This window comes from Callospermophilus lateralis, chromosome 3, assembly GCF_048772815.1.
Source record: "Callospermophilus lateralis isolate mCalLat2 chromosome 3, mCalLat2.hap1, whole genome shotgun sequence".
In the NCBI taxonomy this organism is placed as follows: Eukaryota; Metazoa; Chordata; class Mammalia; order Rodentia; family Sciuridae; genus Callospermophilus; species Callospermophilus lateralis.
In genome coordinates this window covers 103,571,856-103,594,300 of record NC_135307.1, presented here as the reverse complement: position 1 = coordinate 103,594,300, position 22,445 = coordinate 103,571,856, and the positions used below count along the sequence as shown (strand labels likewise).

General features: G+C 35.3%; 1 protein-coding gene across 5 annotated transcripts in view; it reads left to right on the top strand.

Moving 5' to 3' along the window:
- The window catches only part of Sltm (SAFB like transcription modulator), a 45,808-nt gene extending 26,603 nt beyond the window's left edge, over positions 1 to 19,205 (top strand). For all 5 annotated transcript variants that reach the window (XM_076850861.1, XM_076850859.1, XM_076850865.1 and 2 more), the window contains 13 exons: positions 2,085 to 2,203; positions 4,177 to 4,326; positions 4,907 to 5,010; positions 5,602 to 5,768; positions 6,235 to 6,320; positions 6,526 to 6,689; positions 9,157 to 9,337; positions 10,068 to 10,192; positions 11,025 to 11,195; positions 11,983 to 12,297; positions 12,407 to 12,551; positions 15,670 to 15,830; positions 18,151 to 19,205. In XM_076850861.1, coding sequence (XP_076706976.1) covers positions 2,085 to 2,203; positions 4,177 to 4,326; positions 4,907 to 5,010; positions 5,602 to 5,768; positions 6,235 to 6,320; positions 6,526 to 6,689; positions 9,157 to 9,337; positions 10,068 to 10,192; positions 11,025 to 11,195; positions 11,983 to 12,297; positions 12,407 to 12,551; positions 15,670 to 15,830; positions 18,151 to 18,259 — 1,997 coding nt within the window. In that variant the 3' untranslated portion in view covers positions 18,260 to 19,205. The remainder of the gene's footprint in view (positions 1 to 2,084; positions 2,204 to 4,176; positions 4,327 to 4,906; positions 5,011 to 5,601; positions 5,769 to 6,234; positions 6,321 to 6,525; positions 6,690 to 9,156; positions 9,338 to 10,067; positions 10,193 to 11,024; positions 11,196 to 11,982; positions 12,298 to 12,406; positions 12,552 to 15,669; positions 15,831 to 18,150) is intronic.
- The last annotated feature ends 3,240 nt before the right edge of the window (positions 19,206 to 22,445 follow it).

Here is a 22,445-nt window from a genome sequence, read left to right as displayed (position 1 = left end):
AAAAAGTAATAGTTGTCTGTTATTTTCTTTGACATTCAGTTCTTATAATTTTTATTAACTAAAAATTTTGCCTTTGTATAACTATAAATAAATAAAGTATTATTATTTAATTACTTTGTAAATTGGTATGAGTATGTTAAAAAAACGTTTGCTAGGGAAATTTATCGATTTTGTATTCTAAGCAATTGTATTGAACAATAATAGATATTTCATGCTTATAATTTCAGAAGTATTTTATCTTTAGTTGCAGTCATTTGTAACCACTGTACATGGACCACATTCATTTTCCCATTCTCTTGAGGAGAAAATGTAAATAATAAATATTATTTGTGTGAATTCATGGAATCAAGTATTTAAAAGATAATTAGTCTCTACCCTTTGGTTTTACTTTCTTCATTCTTTAAATCAGAGCATACGTCTATGAATATAACCTGCTTACATGATTTTAATGCTTTAGAATTTACTTCCTAACTTGGCTTACTTTGTGGAAAAATAATTTTTTTTTTTATTTTTTATTTTTTATTTATTTTTTTTTTAGTTGTGGATGGACACAATACCTTTATTTTATTTGTTTATTTTCATGTGGTGCTAGGGATCGAACCCAGTGCCTCATGCATGCTAGGCAAGTGCTCTACCACTGAGCCATAACCCTGGCCCCGAAAAATAATTTTTTTAAAAAAGTCTTTTAAGTTTCAAGGTGTAATATTTGATTGCTTTTTGTTTTGGAAAATCACTGGTTATCTCATGGTCACAAGCTACAAATAATACATATTATTTGTAAATAATACATACAAAAAATCATCTTGTACATAATGCTGTGTCTACTTGAAAAATGTTTGTTTTCTAATAAAAGCATTTTAGAGTAAATCTACCATTTAGATAATACAAAGTCCTAAAATACCTCTTTAGTGTCTAAAGGAGGATCATATGCCTCCTTTATGGTTTATTTAGTGCATTTTGTTAGTATATTTTAATAGTTAGAAATTATAGTGATTTGATTCACTAATTGACAGAATACTCACATTTCTTATAGTTTAGGTTAATGAATAAGATACAAAAAGTTCGTAAAATTATCCTTTAAATGTAGAAGCTTGATTCTTGGTTAAGTAGTGCTTTTTATTTTTCCTGTTATTTTCTTTTTCTTTTCTTTTTTTTGTAATAAGATATGTGACCCAAAATGTTACTAGTAACAAAAAAGATACACAAACTTCTAACCTTTCATAAGATACAATAGATTCTTTGATGAATGTTATTCTTAAAATTAGAAAAGCATAAGCCATTAATATTTAAAATATTTGAATCAATACATTGTCTCTCTCCCTATAAGTGGACACTGAGTAGTTTTTCAACTGCCTGTGTCATGCAACTCTTAAAGTATTGAAAAATTTACTCTTTCTACATATAGTAGCATGGAATTATAAAAATTGTTCTATGGTGGCATGTTTGAAGAAAAGCATTAAAGGGTGATTGACTAGGCTTGTATTCTCATATATAATGTGTATGTATGAATCATGAATCATGGATCCAGTATTATCTAACTGTATATAATTCCCATTTTTTCTTATCCTTTTTCTAAAAGACTATGAAGGTGATGAATCGGTTAGTCAGTCTTAGGCTTTGTTATTAACCATTTAGATACTTGAAAACACTTTATCCTTTGCTCTGACTTATCCCTCTTCCACTACATTTTCTCAAAATATAAAGCCCCCAACAGATAAGGAATTAAGCAGTCTGTTCATTCCAGATGACTGTTTATTGTTTGTCTTGTTCAGTGCAGTAATAGTGTTTAAATTATTAAAACTGAACAGAAAAGGTCCAAGACACACATTCGATTTTCACCCACTTTGACTTAACATTCATGTTATAGGAAGTGTACAAATAATATTTCTTTGCTTACTAATTATGTTGTAAGTTATTCTGTTTGATTGTAATACTAGCAGATTCATAGGATTTTGCATATAGTATGATCATATTATCAATTGAAATGAAAGGATTTGATACTTTGAAAGAACATGGCCCTTTTAATTTTTGAAAAAAAAATTCTGAGTAAGATACTTAAACATCTGATATTAAATCTATTCTAGGAAGTACAAGTAGTACTAGTGGTAGCAGTGGAAGCTCAACTAAAAATATCTGGGTTAGTGGACTTTCTTCTAATACCAAAGCTGCTGATTTGAAGAACCTCTTTGGCAAATATGGAAAGGTACATTTTTTTTACCTTCTTATCCATCTTTCTAGTATCTGCAGTTGAAACAGATTATATTCAAAACAATATTATATAAATGTGTTGTCATTTTTGTATCTCTTTGGATGATTACAATTATTGAATACTGAGGTAATGATAGATTGGGGTAAAGGGTTGAATGGTGTTTTATCTCACTTTGAGCCCTGATGATCTTTATTTTCCAAAGCTTAAACCTGCTTTAGCCTAGGACTGAGTTTTATTCGTCATGATTTTTTCTAGTACTTTATTTAGCATGGGATCTAGCATGTTGCTGAGGTTAATTTGGTCATCTTGCAAATGTAACCAGGCTGGTATTAGGTAATAGGAGTTATGTATTTTGAGGAGGAAGATCCCAAATATGATTTGTGTTACAGAGATTCCATTCCAGTGATACGGAAAAATGTAAAACTGGATATATATTTCTAGGGATTTTCGTGTGTGTGTGTGTGTGTGTGTGTGTGTGTGTGTGTGTTTAAATAATCAGAAGTTGTTCTGAGTGTGAGAAAGGAAGAGTGTGGAGTGTTCAGAGTGGGGGAGGGGTGTCTTACTGTGGCTCATACGATAGGAAATGTTTCTCTGGCATTTAAGGGGAAAACTAAAAAGAAGTAGTGGTTAAAGAAGAGTCAATGTATTCCTGTGGCATTGGACTGCAGTGTGTATCTCTTACGGCACAAAGTACTTTTTTCCTTACATTAAGTTTTTCACTTACATCAGTGTTTCTTTGAGGGCAGGAGCCTTATCTACTGTATTTTGTATATGATAGGGTTTGAATATTTATTAAATGAATAGCCAGTATTGGTATATAGCCATTAATGAATATTGCAAAAACCTGTCCTGTTGACTTTAGGAGGGCTTTTTTCTTCAGCATTAGAGAGTAACCTGAGCAAATGAAGTTCTTGAGGTATTAGATTTAGGACACTGAGGATTGTAGTACCTTAATCAAATGTGGTATATATTTCTATTTTCAGTAATGTATTGTTAGGCAAAAGCAATATTTTAATGTTGGTATTTGTTAGGACTAAACCTATATAAGGATATATCTATTTGATAATAGGACCTTGGACTTAAATTTAAATTGTTGTGGGACAATAAAACCTGATAGTTTCTTGCCACCATACTGTAAAACCTCTTAAATTAACTGTTTACCTCTTCCTGGCATTGTGTCTTTGTTCCTCCTTGCTCAGCACTGAATTATTGTTTTCACTTTTCTTCTCACTCATCCATACCTGCTTTGTCTCTTTTCACTATCCATTCTATAGAATTGAAAGTATTTGTCATTTTTGTATTAATAAATATTTTAAAATTATATAGGTGTTGTTTTTTAAATTGGGGGGTATATATTTTTAGGATTTTTTTTTAAATTAGTAGTCAATGAACCTTTACTTTATTTGTTTATATGTGGTGCTGAGAATTGAACCCAGTGCCTCATACATGCTAGGCAAGCACTCTATTACTTAGCCACAACCCCAGCCCAAGGATGTATTTTTAAGTCTTGCTTTTTTTTAAAAAAAAAAAAAAAAAACAAGTGACTGGTTCTTTATTCATTTTTGAAATACAAAGTGACTCATAGGAAAGTGTTAACATTTGTCTATAATCTAGAAACGTATGTGGTCACTTTGCTTTTGTGAATCATATCATTACTTTGTTGATATGACTAGTTGTTTGGGGGTACATTTTGGGGTGGGAGAATAGGTAAATAAATAAATTTAAAAAGTAGTTTAAATTGCTTTTTAACACTTACCTTCCCGTGAGCACTAAGTTCATAATGATAAGGCAGATATTGATCATAAGAACTTGAAACAGAATGGCACATATACAGAATTTGTCTTGAATTAATGTCTTCACTATATCCTTTAATTTGAATAGTCTCAGTTCTGAAGTTTTATCTATTTTGAAATGTGTAATTAGTTGTTAAATTATAAAACTTACTAAAGTATAATCTCATTTTATAGGTTCTTAGTGCAAAGGTAGTTACAAATGCTCGAAGTCCTGGGGCAAAATGCTATGGCATTGTAACTATGTCATCAAGCACAGAGGTGGCCAGATGTATTGCACATCTTCATCGCACTGAGCTGCATGGTCAGCTGATTTCTGTTGAAAAAGTAAGTTTGCCTAATTGTTCATAAGAAGGAGATTAATGCGATGACAAAGGCTGGTTGAAAATCACAAATCTGGAAATCCAAAATCTGAAACTCTTTAAACTGCTTTAAACTTCAGAGCATTGTTTATTTTTTAGAGTTTCAGAATTAGTATACTCAAATGGTAAAGCCTGTGTACATATTCCAAAATTCAGACATGGAACATTTTGGTCCTGAGCATTTCAGAAGAGATAATCAATCTGTAATTTTCAATTTAAGGATGATAAGGGCAGGAAGTAATATCAGAGTGAGTTTTATTTTTATGCATTCACTTTTTTAAAAAAATTATATTTTTTAGATGTTGATGAACCTTTATTTTTCATTTATTTATATGTGGTGTTGAGAATCGAACCCAGTGCCTCATACGTCCTAATCAAGCACTCTACCACTGAGCCACAACCCCAGACCCTGCATTCACTTTTTAATTTTTTATAAAAATAATTTTCTATGTTTTCCAAGTTTTATGCTATCAACACACTTTTTATAATCGTAATGTAACTTTAAAATTTAAAGATTTATTTTTTTTCTGGTTTAAACCTTTCAGGTAAAAGGTGATCCTTCTAAGAAAGAAATGAAGAAAGAAAATGATGAAAAGAGTAGTTCAAGAAGTTCTGGAGATAAAAAAAATATGAGTGATAGAAGTAGCAAGTAAGGATTTATTTATTTTATTTGGTGCTGGGTTCAAGTTTATTTTGTTTTGTTAAGCAGACTTTTTTGGTTCTCACTGTGACCAAATACCTGAGAAGAATGTTTATTTGGGGCTTACGGTTTCAGAGGTCTCATTTTGGAGGTGCCTGACTCCTTTACTCTGTGCCTAAGGCAAGACAGCACATCATGAAGGAAGGCCCCAGCTGAGTAAAGCTGCTCAGCAAATGGAGGGGTCAGGAAGTAGAGAGAAGTAAGGGATAACAGGGAAAATACACTTTTCCAGGGTACAACCCAATGACCTGCCACCTCCAACTATGTCCCATCTGCCTACAGTTAACATCCAATCGTTCTGTTCAAACAAGAATGGACTGATTAGGTTATACCTCTCACAATCCAATCATTTCATCTATAAATTCCTGCACTAGCACAGGAGATTTTGGGGGACACCTCATACCCAAACCATAATAGTTTTATTTAGTGCTAGGTTACGTTTTGTTTTGTTTTGTTTTGTTTTTAATATACATATAGACTTTTTGGTACATTAATGAAGTAGTCCTCATTCTGTTTTCTTGTCTGGGGTGATATGGTCAGGATACAAGCCTCTGTCAAAAAAGAAGAGAAAAGGTCATCTGAAAAATCTGAAAAAAAAGAAAGCAAGGATGCTAAGAAAATAGAAGGTAAAGATGAGAAGAATGATAATGGAGGAAGTGGCCAAACTTCAGAATCGATTAAAAAAAGTGAAGAAAAGAAGCGAATAAGTATGCTATGTATATTTCTTCTCAATCCCTTTCTAATGCATTCTACTACTTACTTTTTACAGTGGAAGGGAAAACCTGAGATTACAAATCCAGGTGAATATTTAAGCTTTGTTGTTAGGTGTCTGTGGTAGAGAAGAAGTTTTAGTAGGACTAACTGTCTTCTCTTTAACTATTTGAGCTGATTTGGGCTAGGGATGTAGCAAAAAAAAATCTAAGCTGTCTTAAAATGATCATTGATTTATAATATTGAGTTAGGATCTTTTAGTTTCATTGAAATTATTTACGTTAGCAGGTTGAACTATTTAAAAATCTCCCATTTAATTTCTCAGAATAAGAAGCTTTTTAATTTTATGTATTGGCTTGTGAATATCTGAATAAGAATTCAGCATTTTTTACGTGTATATGTTCTTTTCAACAAAATATTTTTTAGATGTTTGTTTACCTGTATATTTTTTTCTCTTTTTAGGTTCAAAGAGTCCAGGACACATGGTAATATTAGACAAAACTAAGGGAGATCATTGTAGGCCATCAAGAAGAGGAAGATATGAAAAAGTAAGTCTTTGAGAGGATATTATATACTCTTTCAGTTGTTTACCAAAGAAGATAATTGTGTAACCATTTTTGTATATGTTCATGCTAGAAAACCTAAGAAAAAATGTTACTCAAGCATTTGAACTTTTTAATTGATCTGTTAAACTTGAAAAATAAAACCCAATATAATTTTAACTTTTAATCCTCTTTTTTTCCCCCCTGATAGATTCATGGAAGAAGCAAGGAAAAGGAGAGAGCTAGCCTAGATAAAAAAAGGGACAAAGACTACAGAAGGAAAGAGATTTTGCCTTTTGAAAAGATGAAGGAACAAAGATTGAGAGAACATTTAGTTCGTTTTGAAAGACTGCGACGAGCAATTTCCCTCCGAAGGTAGGAAAGAGTCTATTTTATACTTGTTTTATATTAGTACATCTTTAATTCTAGTTACCAGCCAGATTTCTGGAAACTATAGTCCTGCAGAAGACTATTTGCCACTTTAAAGAAATGTAATACTATTTATGATTTCTTAAATTTTCATAGCATTTTACAAAATTTTAGAAAGCATTTTCCCATCTGTTATCTCCAATCACAATTTATTAAGGTTAGTTATGTGCAATATTTCATACAAAAACGTGGAGGCCCAGAGAGGCTAAATGACTCTTCTAAAACCACATGGTTATTGAGTGGCAGAGTCGGGACTCAGATCCAAGTCTTCTGACTCCAAGTCCAATGCTCTTTCCTGTACTCCAAAGCTGCTGCCATTAAAAAAAAAAAAAAAAAAAGACTTTAAAAGAAAAAATTTTTGAGATAGTTTCAAAGTAAGTTACAGTATTCAAATGCTGTGCTGAAATTTTAAGACAAAACTCATCAATAAAAATGTATTGTTCTTTAGTTTGTTATTGCCCAAGTGAGGGAAGACTTGCTCAACCAATAAATGTTACTGTATTCAAATTCCATCCCTACATAGGCATTTTTTTTTTTTTTTTAAATCGGACTGAAAACAAAAAATTTTGTTTTGTTTCTAGTGGTGATACCTCAACAGATAATCATGAGTTCCAGTTTACCTTCATCTACCAATTTTTGGATGGCATTTGAAATATTCTTGTGAATGTGTTTTTTAATATATTTTTCCAAATGCTAAACTATCTTGTCCAGAGGTCAATTATGGGATTTCATCTACTCATTTGCCAGAGATACTTTTAGCAACTTAAGTAATACAGTCATTACCATACAGCTTCACTAAAACCTTTTTTCCTTTTTAGATGAAGTCACAATGTGCTTAGCTTCCTGTTTAATTAACAGGTTTTGAGGAGAGAGGGAGTGAGGAGTTGGTAGGACAGGGATTCTCAAACCTGTTAGACCAATACCCCTTTTTTATTTATTTTTGAGGTGGAGACTCACTGTTTCCCAGGCTGGCCTTGAATTCCAGCTCAAGGGATCCTTTTTGTCAGCCTCCCAAGTTGCTAAGACTAAAGGCCTGCACCAATACACCTAGCCCAAATGCTCCTTTTTAAATAAAAAACTATTTCAGATGCCCTTCTTACTTGCCTGAAATGACATTGATGCATAACATACCCACCTATACAAATAATTTCCAGAGAATCAACATAATGATTTAACTCTAAATGAGAAATAAATAATTTATAATAAAATATATATTCCAGATATGAATGTTTAGGCATGACTCCCTAGAAGACTTAATGGAGTAGCCAGATGTTTGTACCTTATTTAGACTCACTGTGAATGTGAAAATTGCAAATACAGACTGATTGGTGAGTCAAATACCAGGAGTGGTGTTTACATTATAATGTGATTTCTGAAATGGTGAACAACTCTTGGTGAAGTTCTCAAAAAAAGCATTATATTCCCTCTGTTTACATGGAGTTTCATTACTGAAAAAATGTAAAACTAATACATATTTACATATATTAATATGTAAAAGTAAGTAAACAAGACTAGCATTTATTAAAATGAAGTTAGGTTCTAGACTCAGATGTTATTTTAAGGCTTTTGATTTATAAATGACATGAATATCCACTGTGGCATTTGAAAGGCATGTTGGATGGTTTTTGTTGTGTAGGATTACTCTTGACAATTCATGCATCATAAGGTTTTTAGAGTTCTTGGTCCCCAACTACTAAATTCTAGGAACAGCCCCATGGTCATTTAAAGTGCCCCTTCAGCTTCCATGGGAGTAACATTGACCCAATGAGAGAACCACTAGGTTGCTAGAGGAAGACATGGTGATGGACAGAAAAGTATGCTGACTACCTGAGAGTGATGAAAGACAAAAACACTATAAAAAAGTATAAATAGTGTTTTAATTTAGTTTAAATGATTGAGCTCCCTCTGACTCCAGAAAGCATGTTACCTGGAGCCATCTGTTAAATGCACCAGATGGGACTCTTGAGCACCATTTTTTTTTTTTAATATATAGCATTTGCTATAATTGATGTTTTTAGTTATAATTCCAAGTCATCAGAATAAAGTACATAAATTATTTAAGGAGATAGAATATACGTTAGACAAATTTGTAGTTTTATAAATTTATATATTATAGAATTTTTTTTTAAATGACAATTAGTGGGCTATTTCAGTGGGGTTTTTGTTTAAACAGGAATCATCTAAAAGGCAACGATTCTATAAAAATTTAGCGTTCAGTTGACAGTCTTATAAAAAAGTGACAATATTGGAATCTGTTTAAAGTTTTATTTTGAGTTCTCTTTCCAATTACATTAAAACGACTGAGATTAAGTTGAAGTTTAAAATTGACAACCTCAAGGAAAAATTCAACAGCTATTCTCTTTCACACAGTGCTAGCATAATTTAAGTATTTCTAAATACTGATTTTTGTTAGACGAAGAGAGATTGCAGAAAGAGAGCGTCGAGAGCGAGAACGCATTAGAATAATTCGTGAACGGGAAGAACGGGAACGCTTACAGAGAGAGAGAGAGCGCCTAGAAATTGAAAGGCAAAAACTAGAGAGAGAGAGAATGGAACGCGAACGCTTGGAAAGGGAACGCATTCGTATTGAACAGGTGCAGTCAGAAAATCTTTTCATCTTAAATAACTCACCTTTTTTCAAACACTGTGATTTTTTTCCTAAAATTTGCTTTACTTATTGTAAAGCTTTTATAGATTGAGTTAAACTAATGAGCATTTAAGTATCCCTGAAAGATAACAATGAATTAGGTACTAGTTCAAAATACGTTTAATAGTGATTCTGTTCTAGATAATTGGTAATAACTCTAGCTCTGCAATATAATGGCAGCCTAATAGTCTGAGCATAGGACTCTGAGTCCAGAGTAGTTGTAATCCAGGCTCTGTCACTATCCCAATCTTAGAAAACAATAAGTATTTTCTTACATATGATAGTGGGAATAAAATCCCACGGATGGAAGGAAATAATGCCTCTCTTTGTACAGTTGCAATCCAGGGTTTTAAGGCACTTAGTTTCCTACATATTAAGAGTTCTATATCTAATTCCCTTTTAAGTGCTTTTGTTTTAGTCAAATGATTAAACTAAATCTGACCTGCCCAAATACTTGCCAGCTTTCACCACTCAACCCTGTTATATTTAATGTTGCAGAACAATAGTTACATGTAGCGTAGATTATTGAAATCAAATTTATTTGTCCCAGGTGTGTATTTTTCTTGGCGCTAGCCTATGATGGGTTTTAACTGACTGGATTAAAACACGGTTGTATATATGCTTACCTTCTATCTTCATTTTGTATTGGCTGGTTCTTCCTTCTGTGTCACCTAAAGGAACGTCGTAAGGAAGCTGAACGGATTGCTCGAGAACGAGAAGAACTCAGAAGGCAGCAGCAGCAGCTACGTTATGAACAAGAAAAAAGGAATTCTTTGAAACGCCCACATGATGTAGATCATAGGTATTTGTTTACTTTCTTCCTTACTTGCTATATCATTCCTATCAAGCCAAGACTAAAGAACTTAAAAAGTACAGGCTCCTGTTCCTGGAATAAAAGGTCATGGCCAAGTGGGGGGTAGGAAGGATTTCAGTACTGGAATGGACCCAGTGCAGTATCAAGTAGGAATAGTCTGCTTTTCTTTCTCTCCCTTTTCCCCTTCTTTAATGCCAAATGATTTTTTGTTATGATTGAAAATATGTAGTCATGGTAGGTTTTGATAATGATTCTCAAACTCAGACCCATTTTGAAAGTTTTTATCAGTAATGCAGATAGTTCAAAAATATAAGTCATAAACTAGGAAAGACTGACTTCTTTTGTGTTTTTGTTCATGCTTAATAATAGATTTTAAAATATAAATATATTCATTTAATTATCTTGATATAAATTCTGTGAGCTTTAGTAGATTGTATGAAGAACTAGGTGGAATGAATGTGCTTGAGACTTGTTTTTCCAAAGTTAAAGATAACTGCAAAGGTTGTGGACTGCTAGTTAGAGTTTATTATAACATTGCATCAAGTGTTTTATCTGTCTTTTCCATTTAATGATTTTTAAAACAGGCAGATTTTAAAAACTATTTTTCTCTTCTGTTTAAATTCCTCTAACATTATATGACTTTACAGAATTTAGCAGTTAATTCCTTGCTAGCTTGCACTCCTAACTAAATTGTGTTGTGTCTTGAGTTTAGTACCTTCTTGTGTCCACAGTTCTAACATGGTATGTATGACTCCAAGTGAGTGGGTTTTGATTATTGTAAAAGTCATTTCATATAAATGAGCAAAAATTTCTCTTTAAGGCGAGATGACCCTTACTGGAGCGAGAATAAAAAGTTGTCTCTAGATACAGATGCACGATTCAGTCATGGATCTGACTACTCTCGGCAACAGAACAGATTTAATGACTTTGATCACCGGGAAAGGGGCAGGTTTCCCGAGAGTTCAGCTGTACAGTCTTCATCGTTTGAAAGGTAGGTAGATATGTTAAAAATTGAGACTTGTTATTGCTAACTCTGTTTCTCTATTAAAATATTAATTAAGTAGTGTTGAATCATGGGACTGGGGTATAGATCAGTGGAGACCACTTGTCTAGCATGTGCAAGGTCCTGGGTTTTACACAAAAAAGAAGTACCAAGCCAGAAGTGAATGTTCAGATCAAAATGTGTTTGTCTAATTTTGCTTTTTGTTAATGGGGATGTGGTTCAATATTCAAAATTAGTTAAATAGGCCACCATAGCAAGGTTAAGTGGGTTGGCTGGCTTTATCTTCTTACCTTTAATACTGAGTGGGAACACATAGCTTAACAAGTACTTCAATTGTTAAAAACAGTAAAATATTCTTAAAGTTGCTAGTGATTTGAGTGACATTATTTCTCCTATTCTAAAAAAAAACAACTATCCTGCCAGACATTTAGCTAAATTTAAATGAAAATTCTTTTTTTTAAAGAGAGAGTGAGAGAGGAGAGAGAGAGAGAGAGAGAGAGAATTTTTTAATATTTATTTTTTAGTTATCGGCGGACACAACATCTTTGTTTGTATGTGGTGCTGAGAATCGAACCCGGGCCACACGCATGCCAGGCAAGCGCTCTACCACTTGAGCCACATCCCCAGCCCGAAAATTCTTAAAGTTAGCTTTTTGGTGGGTCTTGCCTTTAGTTTTTTTGAAAAGAAGGTGGCATAAGTTACAGGTTATACGAGTAAAGTTCAGAAGAAGACCAAGTGAGTACTTCTTAGGACCTGCGTTGTTTTTCTTCAACAGGCGAGAACGCTTTGTAGGTCAAAGTGAAGGGAAAAAAGCACGACCAACTGCACGAAGAGAAGATCCAAGCTTTGAAAGGTATCCCAAAAATTTCAGTGATTCCAGAAGAAATGAGCCTCCACCACCAAGAAACGAACTTAGAGAAACAGACAGACGAGAGGTACGAGGGGAACGAGATGAGAGGAGAACAGTGATCATTCATGACAGGCCTGATATTGCTCACACTAGACACCCTCGAGAAGCAGGGCCCAATCCTTCTAGACCAACGTCCTGGAAAAGTGAAGGAAGCATGTCTGCAGATAAACGTGAGGCAAGGTATTTGTGTACTTTTAACACCTCCCTAACAGTATATAATGCATTTGGATTTTAAAAAAAATTATAACGAAGTTTTGATTATATCTTGTTTCTGTGGTTTATTTAATAGAGTTGAAAGGCCGGAACGGTCCGGTAGAGAAGTATCAGGACACAGCGTGAGAGGCGCTCCCCCTGGAAATCGCAGTAATGCCACAGGTTATGGAAGCAGAGAAGGAGACAGAGGAATCATCTCAGATCGAGGGAGTGGAGCCCAGGTAAATGCTGAGGATGATTTACTGGAAACTCATACTCTGCAAATATGGAGTATCATTTTAATGTGGCCTAAATTAGTTAGATTGGAATGACCAAGAGACTGTTTCTTTCAAAAAATCTAACTCTTTCTCAGTTGAACTGTTAGTAAACATCAGTAGTAAAAAAGTAGGATACTAACCTTGACATATTTACTTCATTTTTATTAAGCTTGCTGCTATAATTTGAGAATTATTACATTTGGTAAATGAACCTTCCTAATGGTTACTTTATTTTAATTGTCTCCTTTCCTTCATTAAGTAGCTTAATATAGAAATGCAATAAAACTTTTTTTGTTCTCTTCTAAATAAAGGAAGATGAGTAGAATATATTTTAATTGCTTTCATTTTTAATTTTTGTGGAATTGAGGAGTGAACCCAGGGGTGTTCTACCACTGAGTTGCATTTCCAGTGCTTTTTATTTTTGCTTTTGGACAGGGTCTCACTAAGTTGCCCACACTGGCCTTGAACTTGTTCTCCTCTGCCTTGGCCTTCTGACTTGCTGGGATTGTAGGTGTGTGCCATCCCACCAAGCTCCTTAATTGCTTTATTCTTGTGACAGTATTGACTTGAAAGTTTTGTAAATTAATGAGCTAGGTAGAGGAAAGTTTTGATTTCCTAATGGCTTGAATGGGCAAAAAACTTTTGCCTTATATAAATTCATTTTATTGATGAAATATTGGTATTTGAGTTGACACTAGCATGAATAGAATATACTTCTATAAAATTGGATATCAAAAAGAATCTGAGGGGCTGGGGCTGGGGCTCAGCAGCAGAGTGCTTGCCTAGCATGCGTGAGGCACTGGGTTCAATCCTCAACACCACATAAAAATAAACAAATAAAATAAAGTCATTCTGTCCATTTACAACTACAAAAAAAAAAAAAAGAATCCTCTGAAGTGTGTCTTTGTTTTGTATCCTGGTGTTTCATTTTGCATTTGAATACATACATATTAGGTTTTGTAATAATATTTTTTGACCAGGAATCTGGCCAAAAATCTCTTTGCATTCTTTTTAGTATCATTATATATCATTTTACCCAACATATATATGCAACAGATTTGAGTCTTGTGGCTGTATAAATTTTTATGTTTCTAATAAGTAGAAATGTTTAATAGACAGGTTCATTGAGCTATTTATCTTGAACAGAACTTTTTTTTTAAACTGGGGATTGAACTCAGGGGCATTCAACCACTGAGCAATATCCCCAGCCCTACTTTGTATTTTATTTAGAGACTGGGTCTCACTGAGTTGCTTAGTACCTCACTGTTGTTGAGGCTGGCTTTCAACTCACAATCTTCCTCCCTCAGCCTCTGGAGCCTCTGGGATTTCAGGCATATAACACTGTGCTCAGCCAGATCTTTTCTTTTTTCTTTTTTTTGGACAAATATTTGTAATAGGTTTCTCTTTTTTAAAAAATTTCATTTGTGCTTTTTAGATTTACATGACAGTAGAGTGAATTTTGACTTATTATACATACATAGAGTGTAACTTATTTTAATGAGCATCCCGTTCTTATGGTCGGTCATACATGACGTAGCATTTCACTGATGATGTATTCATATATGAACATAGGAAAGTTATGTCCAATTCATTCCACTGTCTTTTCTATTCCCACCTCCCTTGCCTTCCCTTCATTCCCCTTGTCTAATCCAGTGAATGTTGATGGGGACCACAAGCATTGTATATTAGTACCTGCATTTCAGAGAGAACATTTAGCCTTTGTTTCTTCTTTTTTTTATTGTTGTTAGCTTATTTCCTTTACTATAATCTTCAGTTCCATCTATATACCAGCAGATGCCATAATTTCATTTTTTTTTATTTCACTGCGTATTTATACCACATTTTCTTTATCCATTCATCTGTTGAAGGGTACCTAGGTTGGTTGAACAGAACTTTTAAGACAGAGTATGTAGTCTATATGTTCTGCCTCATTTAGAGTAAAACTTAAGTCTCATAAACTGACCACCTGCTTTCAGGTGTATTTTTAGAAAACACATCTTAAGGAGGAGAACCTGTATTATCCCAGGAAAATTCTCTTTTTCACAATGTTGCTCCTTAAGTTGTCTAAGTATTTCTGTGGACACCTTCAGTTTCCTGTAAGCTAGTTGTCACAACTCTTGACTCTTCCTCAGATCTTTAGTTCTATGGCTTCCGTTTCTTTATGCTAACTGCTTTGTATTTCTATCGTCATGGATGTGGCACCTTGTAAGAGCCATAGCACTAACAAGTATTGTGTAAAATAAGATGACAGCTCTTGAGCTGGGGTTATGGCTCAGTGGTAGAGCTCTTGCCTGCATGTGTGAGGCCCTGGGTTCAATCCTCAGCGCTGCAAATAAATAAATTAATTAATTAATTAATTTAAAAGAAGATGACAACTCCTATTTCTTTTTTTTTTTTTTAATTACTATTTTTATTTATTTTTTAGTTTTTGGCGGACACAACATCTTTGTTTGTATGTGGTGCTGAGGATCGAACCCAGGTCACATGCATGCCAGGCGAGCGCGCTACTGCTTGAGCCACATCCCCAGCCCCGACAACTCTTATTTCTAGGTTCCATTTGCATCCATTTGCACGTTGTCCTGATAGGTTGCTCATATACTCTCAACCTGATTTGTCTTAAGGTTTTGACCTCTTTTAAGTGTATGCGTGTGTGTGCCTTCATTTGAAATACTTAGGGCCAAAAAATGCTATGGTGCTGAAAGCTATAAAAATAGAAATTAAGGTTCTCAACCCTTTCCCTTAAACCCTACCCTGAAGCCTGAGTAGCTTCTCAGTACAAAACAGATGGGCACTCTTTGTATACTGTTGTATCACTTATCCTTTTGATCTTCTCGGGTACTTTATTACTTTGCTTCTAGTATTAAAAGCATACTAGTTTAGGAATGGGGTTATAGTTCAGTGGTAGAGGGCTAGCCTAGCACGTCGGGGGCACTAGGTTCAACCCTCAGCACCACATAAAAAATAAATAAATAAAGGTATTGTGTCCAACTACAACTAAAAAAAAAAAAAATCCAACAGTATAAATAAATTAGTATGAAACTGAATATGTCAGTGACTTTTCTTTTCATATGCTATTCTTTAGCACTATCCTGAAGAACGACATGTGGTTGAACGCCATGGACGGGACACAAGTGGACCAAGGAAAGAGTGGCATGGTCCACCTTCTCAAGGGCCTGGCTATCATGATACAAGGCGAATGGGTGATGGCCGGGCAGGAACGGGCATGATAAGCCAACATTCAAGGTAAATAGCTAATTTGTTAAGACATTTTCTGCTATCACACAACCAAATCTTTATACTTCCCTTAAAGGTCATTATAGTTTCTGAGATTAAATTGCAGTTAATAAAATCTAGGTCTGCCAAACATATCCCATTTTATTTACTCAGAATCTCTACAAGATTACATGCAGGGCAACTGATATTAATTTGTTAGTTTGTATTCCTCATTGAAGTTGATTGATAGGCATTTTGGCAAGTTCATCTAGATATGTATATGCCTGTGTGTCAGAATTCAGTGGGTAATTAACATTAACCTCATGTTGGAACCATCATGTTATTCACTACCTAGCATTCCTAATATTCATAGGAAGAAGAAATTGAAGGTATGTTCTATTTCTTGCTCTTTCAAATAACTAGCAAAACTCTTGGACATTTAACCCAAAGCCTGTTCATATGCTAAGAAGCAAGTTTGTTTTGCTTCCCTTCCCCACACCTTCACATCAGCGTCCTTTTGCCCTTCAGCAGGCAATCTTTAGCCTCTCCACCTCCATCTCTCTCTTGTCGTTCTTTATTTCCCATTTCCTTGTCTTAAAGAAGATACTAGCTTGGCTGAGTGACCCCAATCACGGCTATCCTATTGATCACTTGTATCATCAGACTTGAATATTAGCTGGGCATGATGTTGTAGGCCTTTTATCCCTACCTGTCTGAAGATCACCAATGACTTTTTCTTGATAATTTTCTTAGTTCTCAGGCTCCTTAACTTAGTTAAGCTTTATTTTATACTTTTGTTTTTCCTCATTTTAAAAGTCTTCTATTTTCTAAGGTTACATAATTTTTTCACTTTTTGTTTCTCTTTCCTGGCTCCTCCAATGACTGAGCTGTAGACACTACTGTTTATTGTTAACTGTATGTTGCCACCTCCATGAAAATGCTTTAACTATCTCCATCAATTCATGGTCACAAGTAAATTTTTCTCTTGTTTCAACTCTCATGTCCCTTTTGTTGCCTGAAACTTCTTTTACTTGGCCAAAGTCAGCAACTATCTCACTTTCTCCAAGTAGAAAAACATGAACCTCATCTTGGTCTTAACTGTTGGAAATTCCCAATTTGGTATATCATTTACTTGCTCCAGCCTGGAATTCAGACCTTTTTATAATAGGTTTTATTCTATTTAAACCATTTTATTTGGGGGGCGGGGTGTGATTGTTGGTTGAGACAGGGTCTCTCTATGTTACCTAGGCTGGCCATGAACTTGTGATCCTATTGCCTCAGCCTCCCAAGTAGCTAGGATTACAGGCATATGCTGCTGTGCCTAGCCATTACTGTAGATTTTTGTCTGTTTCATTATTGTTTTTTTGGAGTGGGTCTTTTTTTGTCACTTACTACTTTATATATAATACAATTACACATAAAGTTGCATTATATATAAAGATTCCAGAAACATTTCTTGAGTGACTTCCTATAACACATAGGTTCCTCGAGCTTTAGTGAACAGCAGAATCTCATGAAAGGCTTATTAAAACATACAGTTGGGAGTCCTACCCCCAGAATTTCTCCTGCAGTGGTCTGAGGTGGGGATTAAGAATTCACATTTCTAACTTGAGCATGGTAGTGCAGCATGCCTGTTAACCCTGCAGCTCTAAAGGCTAAGGCAGAAGGATTGAAAGTTCAAAGCCAGTCTTGGCAATTTAGCTAGACCCTGTCTCAAAATAAAAAGGGCTAAGGATATGCTCAGTGGTTGAGCACCCTTGGGTCCAATCTCTGGTACAAAAAAAAGAAAAAGAAAAGAATTCACATTTCTAATAGCACAGTGTAGTGTATGCCTATAATTCTAGCAACTCTAGAGGCTGAGGCAGGAGAATTCAGCAACTTAGACCATCTCCAAATTAAAAACAAACAAAAAGACAGCTTAGGATATAGCTCAGTGGGAGGGTGCCCCTGCATTCAATCCCTAGTACTACAGTAGAATTGGGGAGGTGGGATTTGCATTTCTAATAACCTTCTGGTTGGTGCTAATGTTGTTGATCTGGGGTCCATTCTTACGTAGGCCATCAAATGGCCTCTGAAGTGGGACACAGAAATAAGACGGCCAGTTCAGATTCACACTCCACCATTAGTTGCTTTATCTCAAGGTCTCAATTACTCCATCAAGTAAATCAGGATTACTGTTGATATATATACTGTCGATATATATACCTCATAGGGCTTTGGAAAAGAGTAAGTGATTTAATGTAGATAAAGTACAGTAAAGAACAAAGTCTGATAAAATGTTCTATGTTGGTGTTTGTGTGATTATTTGTTCTTTGTTCTCTGACATTTTTTTCTTTTAAAACTCTTTCAGTAATGCATCTCCAATTAATAGAATTGTACAGATCAGTGGCAATTCCATGCCAAGAGGAAGTGGCTCTGGATTTAAGCCATTTAAGGGTGGACCCCCACGGCGATTTTGAAAATGAGCTCTCTGCCATGGTTTTGAGATAATTTATTGAAATCTCCTGTAAACTTTACTTGACTACTTATGAAGAGGACCTCTGACTTGCTTGAGAGTTCTGTCAGACTTTTTTTTCTTTTTTAAAAATTTAACATGATTGCTTTTCTCAATTTTAGAGAAGATGTTTAAATAGTTCTGTTGTAACTTTTAATAGTTTTGTGTATCATTCAACTTTTTTTCTTGCAGCACCAAGACACATTTGAAAAGATTGGAATTGAAACTGTTTTGTTTAATGCTGTGTGAATATGAAGAGTAGTTTGCAGCCATGTAGTAGTGGTTTAATTTGCAGCGTTACCTCTGCGGTGTCGGGCTCTAGAGTTACTTCTTGTCACCAAGCATTTTCAGGCTCCATTTTGGAGGCTGTCTAAGCTTAAAAGTCTGCTGTCTTAATTTTTAGAGAATAAGATTGTTCTTTGCATTTCTGAGTATTATGTAACCTATTTTTGCAGAAGGTACTGTTACATTAAGTGCATCTGTGTATCCTGGTTTAAAAAAAATGTAATCTTTTTTGAAATAAACCTTCATATTCTGTATAGTTGCTAAAGTGTTGAGAACCTTTTTAATTGTAAAATGAGAACTGATTTTCAGTTTAGTGTAGCAACACACTTGTTCAGGTTTGCATGATATGAAACCAAATAGATTAACAAAACCTTGGCCAAGGTTTGTATCACGAAGTTCTTAGACTGAGTTGTGCAGGTAAGTGCACTTTTAGGTAATCTGCACTGTGTGATGGATAAATTCCATCTCTGGGAATTGTGTGGGTATTAATGTTTCCATGTTCCCAACTATGTTGAGAAGTGGAAAAAACCCAGATTCTAGATTGGTGAATCAGTTGGGTTTTGTAAATACTTGTATGTGGAAAGACATTGTTGTCTTTTTGTGAAAATAAAAATCCACACCTGGAAGTGTATGTGTCTTTGTTTCCAGCTCTTTAGGAGTTAGTCCTCCAGCCCTTTCTGGTGTGATCCACAAAGTAACTTACTAGCCATAGAACTTTAAAGGAAGTCTTCGGATGTTTGTTTCTAGGAAATAGATCTAGCTCTGACCTTACCCCAGTACTAGCAGCACACTCTCTTAATTCATTAGAAACTTTAACTGCTAGGGTTCAAATGTGTAGCTCAGTGATAGAATACTTGGTTAGCACATGCAAGACCCTGAGTTCAGTCTTCAGAATGAGAAAGGAAGGAAGAAAGGAAGATAACCACTATTTCTATGGTATCTTTTTCCAAGTCTTTTCTAGGAAAGACTTTCCAGATAAACTCTGAACACCCCCTCCTTCATGAAATCTTTCCTTGTCCATTCATAGAAATCAGTGATGATTAATCCAGTCTAGATTCTTGGTAAACTCAGCATTCTGCATGTCGATACATTGTGAAAGATGGGAGCCAGGGGTCACTCTGAAGCCCTTCCCTTGATAGGAGGAGGGATCTCCTTAAAGTTCTTATAGATGTTTGTTCCTGGGTATATATGGTCATACTCATGACATGGCTCTGACTGGCTCTGACTTTGGAGTGGTGTGGGCATCCAGAGCACTCTGATCTTTGGTCCTTTGGTGTACTGACACTTTTTGTGCCGTTTAGATTTCATAAGGAGTGAACTAACTCTAGTTTCAGCCCTACTTCTGTTTTGTGACTTTGGGTTGTGATGTCATTATATTCATTTGTAGAATAGGACTGAATTTCTTAAAAGGGATTATCGTATAGTGACTGCATTGGCTAGACATGATGTGCTGGACAACATGTAAACATTTTAAGTACATTTGCTTGCCTAATACTCCAAAGAATCCTACTAGCCAAAGGTTACACTTATTGTCCTGCCCATTGTTGAGATAGTCATCTAAGAAGGTATCTGCTCTTTAAAAATTAGATCTTTGAAGGGCTGGGGATGTAGTTCAGTAGTAGAGCATTTGCCTAGCATGTGCAAGGCCCCGAGTTTGATCCCCAACCTAAAATCTTTGAATTGGGCCAGACTTTTCTACATTTATATTGAAGGGCACAACGTGTAACAGACACTGGGCTGAAGACAGCGTCACTTTGGATACCGTGTGATTATTTTTTCGACACATTACTATGGTTATAGCTTTTTCATGTTTTGAAAAACCTGAAAAAACCACCTGAGATTTTTGACTGAATATTGGAGGTTGACAATCATCCTTAAGATTTAGAACACCTAAATCTGGCAGATTTGGCTGGCTGAGTCAATAGTGAAAAACAGATTGGAAGATTCTCAAAAGGAAGATGGAGGCCTTCGATATGAGAGACGGTGGGTGCTCCCTGAGTTTAGGTACTTGAATAAACCCCAAATAGTTCTTTGTACGAGGATTATGTAGATCTAAACCTCAATCCCCTTCTGCACGGTACTGGGAACAGCTCTCCCCAAGGCCTGAAGTAAAGGGAGCCAGATCTAGCAGACTCCAGGTTGTCCCAGGGGGATGACCCAGTTGAGGACTTGGGCTCTTGACCACTAGGTCCCCTTCCATGACAGGAAGATTGGAGGAGGAAAGGGCCCTGCCAACCCTGATTCACCCCTGGCCAGCTGCATTACTATTTCATAGATTCAATTGAAATCCTGCCAGCGGCTGAGGGGTAACGAAAAATACTTATGTGCTGACAGGTTTGTTGTTATTGATGTTGCACTAGAAGCATGTAAGACTAGACAGTGGCTTTTGTAGGTGGCCTGGCCAAAGGAACTAATTGAGCTGAGTTAATGTTAACTTACGGATTCCCTTGGGCAAAGTACCTGTGATGGCCAAAGGCCCTTCCCTTACCATCTCCCAGAAGCAGCCCACTGCCATGTACTCAGTTCCTACCTTGCAGTCATTAATGCTTGTTGTAAAGCCAGAATACTTGTTGTGAAGTATCTTGCCTATGAAAGTCTTGATGATTTTTAAGGATAGAGTCATTTGCTACAATTGCAACTGATTAATCTTTAGGACAGATCTATACTTCCTGGTAGAATGAGCTAGAGCTGTTACTGACCTTTAAAAAGTATTTGGTCATCACACGAAGTCTAAGAAATTCACGATAAAAATAACCCATAATGCATCCTTAGCCGTGTTGACTTAATGACATTGTGTGGTCACTGTTAAGGTAGGTGACATAATAAACTGGAAGAACCATTGTTAAGTCCCAAAGGTGTTTGTATCTTCACTATGTTAGGAAGGAACAGTGTGATCATTAGCTTAAACCCATTAAGCACATCCTTGTGAGTGTGGCTTCAGACAATTTAGAGTACACAATCAAAATTTGGACATTTTTAGAGAATCTTGTGTTTTATGTAAAAACATTCAAGAAAAATACTGTGGCTTTTCTAGAAGTGCTCCTTTAGACTCTACCAATTAATGTATCTACTTTAAGCCAGTTAAACTTCATTTGGATTATGTTTGGTAAAGAACATTGAGAATGAAAGACTGAAGTTGTAGTGGCCAATTTTAATTATGTTCATTACTAAACACACACCAGATACTAGCAAAAAACAAAGCTGCAAAGAAAATGATAGATGATTAGAAACTTTGTATTGTTTTCACTGATATCTACATTGTTTGATGTGGTAGTAAATGTCAAATACATTTTTAAAAATAAATAAATAAAAAAGGAAGATGAACTCCTCCAGGCCAAAGGAAAATTTGATATCTTCCATGTACTTGATGAGCAATCCAAGTGCTTCACCACAATATCAATGATTTAGAAACACCAGAAAGCTTATAATTCTTCAAGAAAGATAAGGCCCGGTCTTTTTAATTTTGGGCAAGATACTAAAGTCAGAAACTACCATGCCAAAATTAATTGTAAAAGAAAATAAAAAACTTAAACCAGGCACAGTTGTGCTTGCCTGTAATCCCAGCAGCTCAGGTGTCTGAAGCAGGAAAATCACAAGTGGTAAGGCCAGCCTCTAAAATTTAGCAAAACTGTCATGAAATTTTTTAAAGGGGCTGGGGATGTAGCTCAATAGTAGAGCACCCATGAATGCAATCCTTAGGACTGTAAAAAAAGCTTAGAGCTGGGTGTGGTGGTGCACACCTGTAATCCCAGCTGCTCGGGAAGCTGAGACAAGAGGATTGTGAGTTCAAAGCCAGCCTCAGCAATGGCGAGGTGCTAAGCAACTCAGTGAGACCCTCTCTCTAAATAAAACCCAAAAAATAGGGC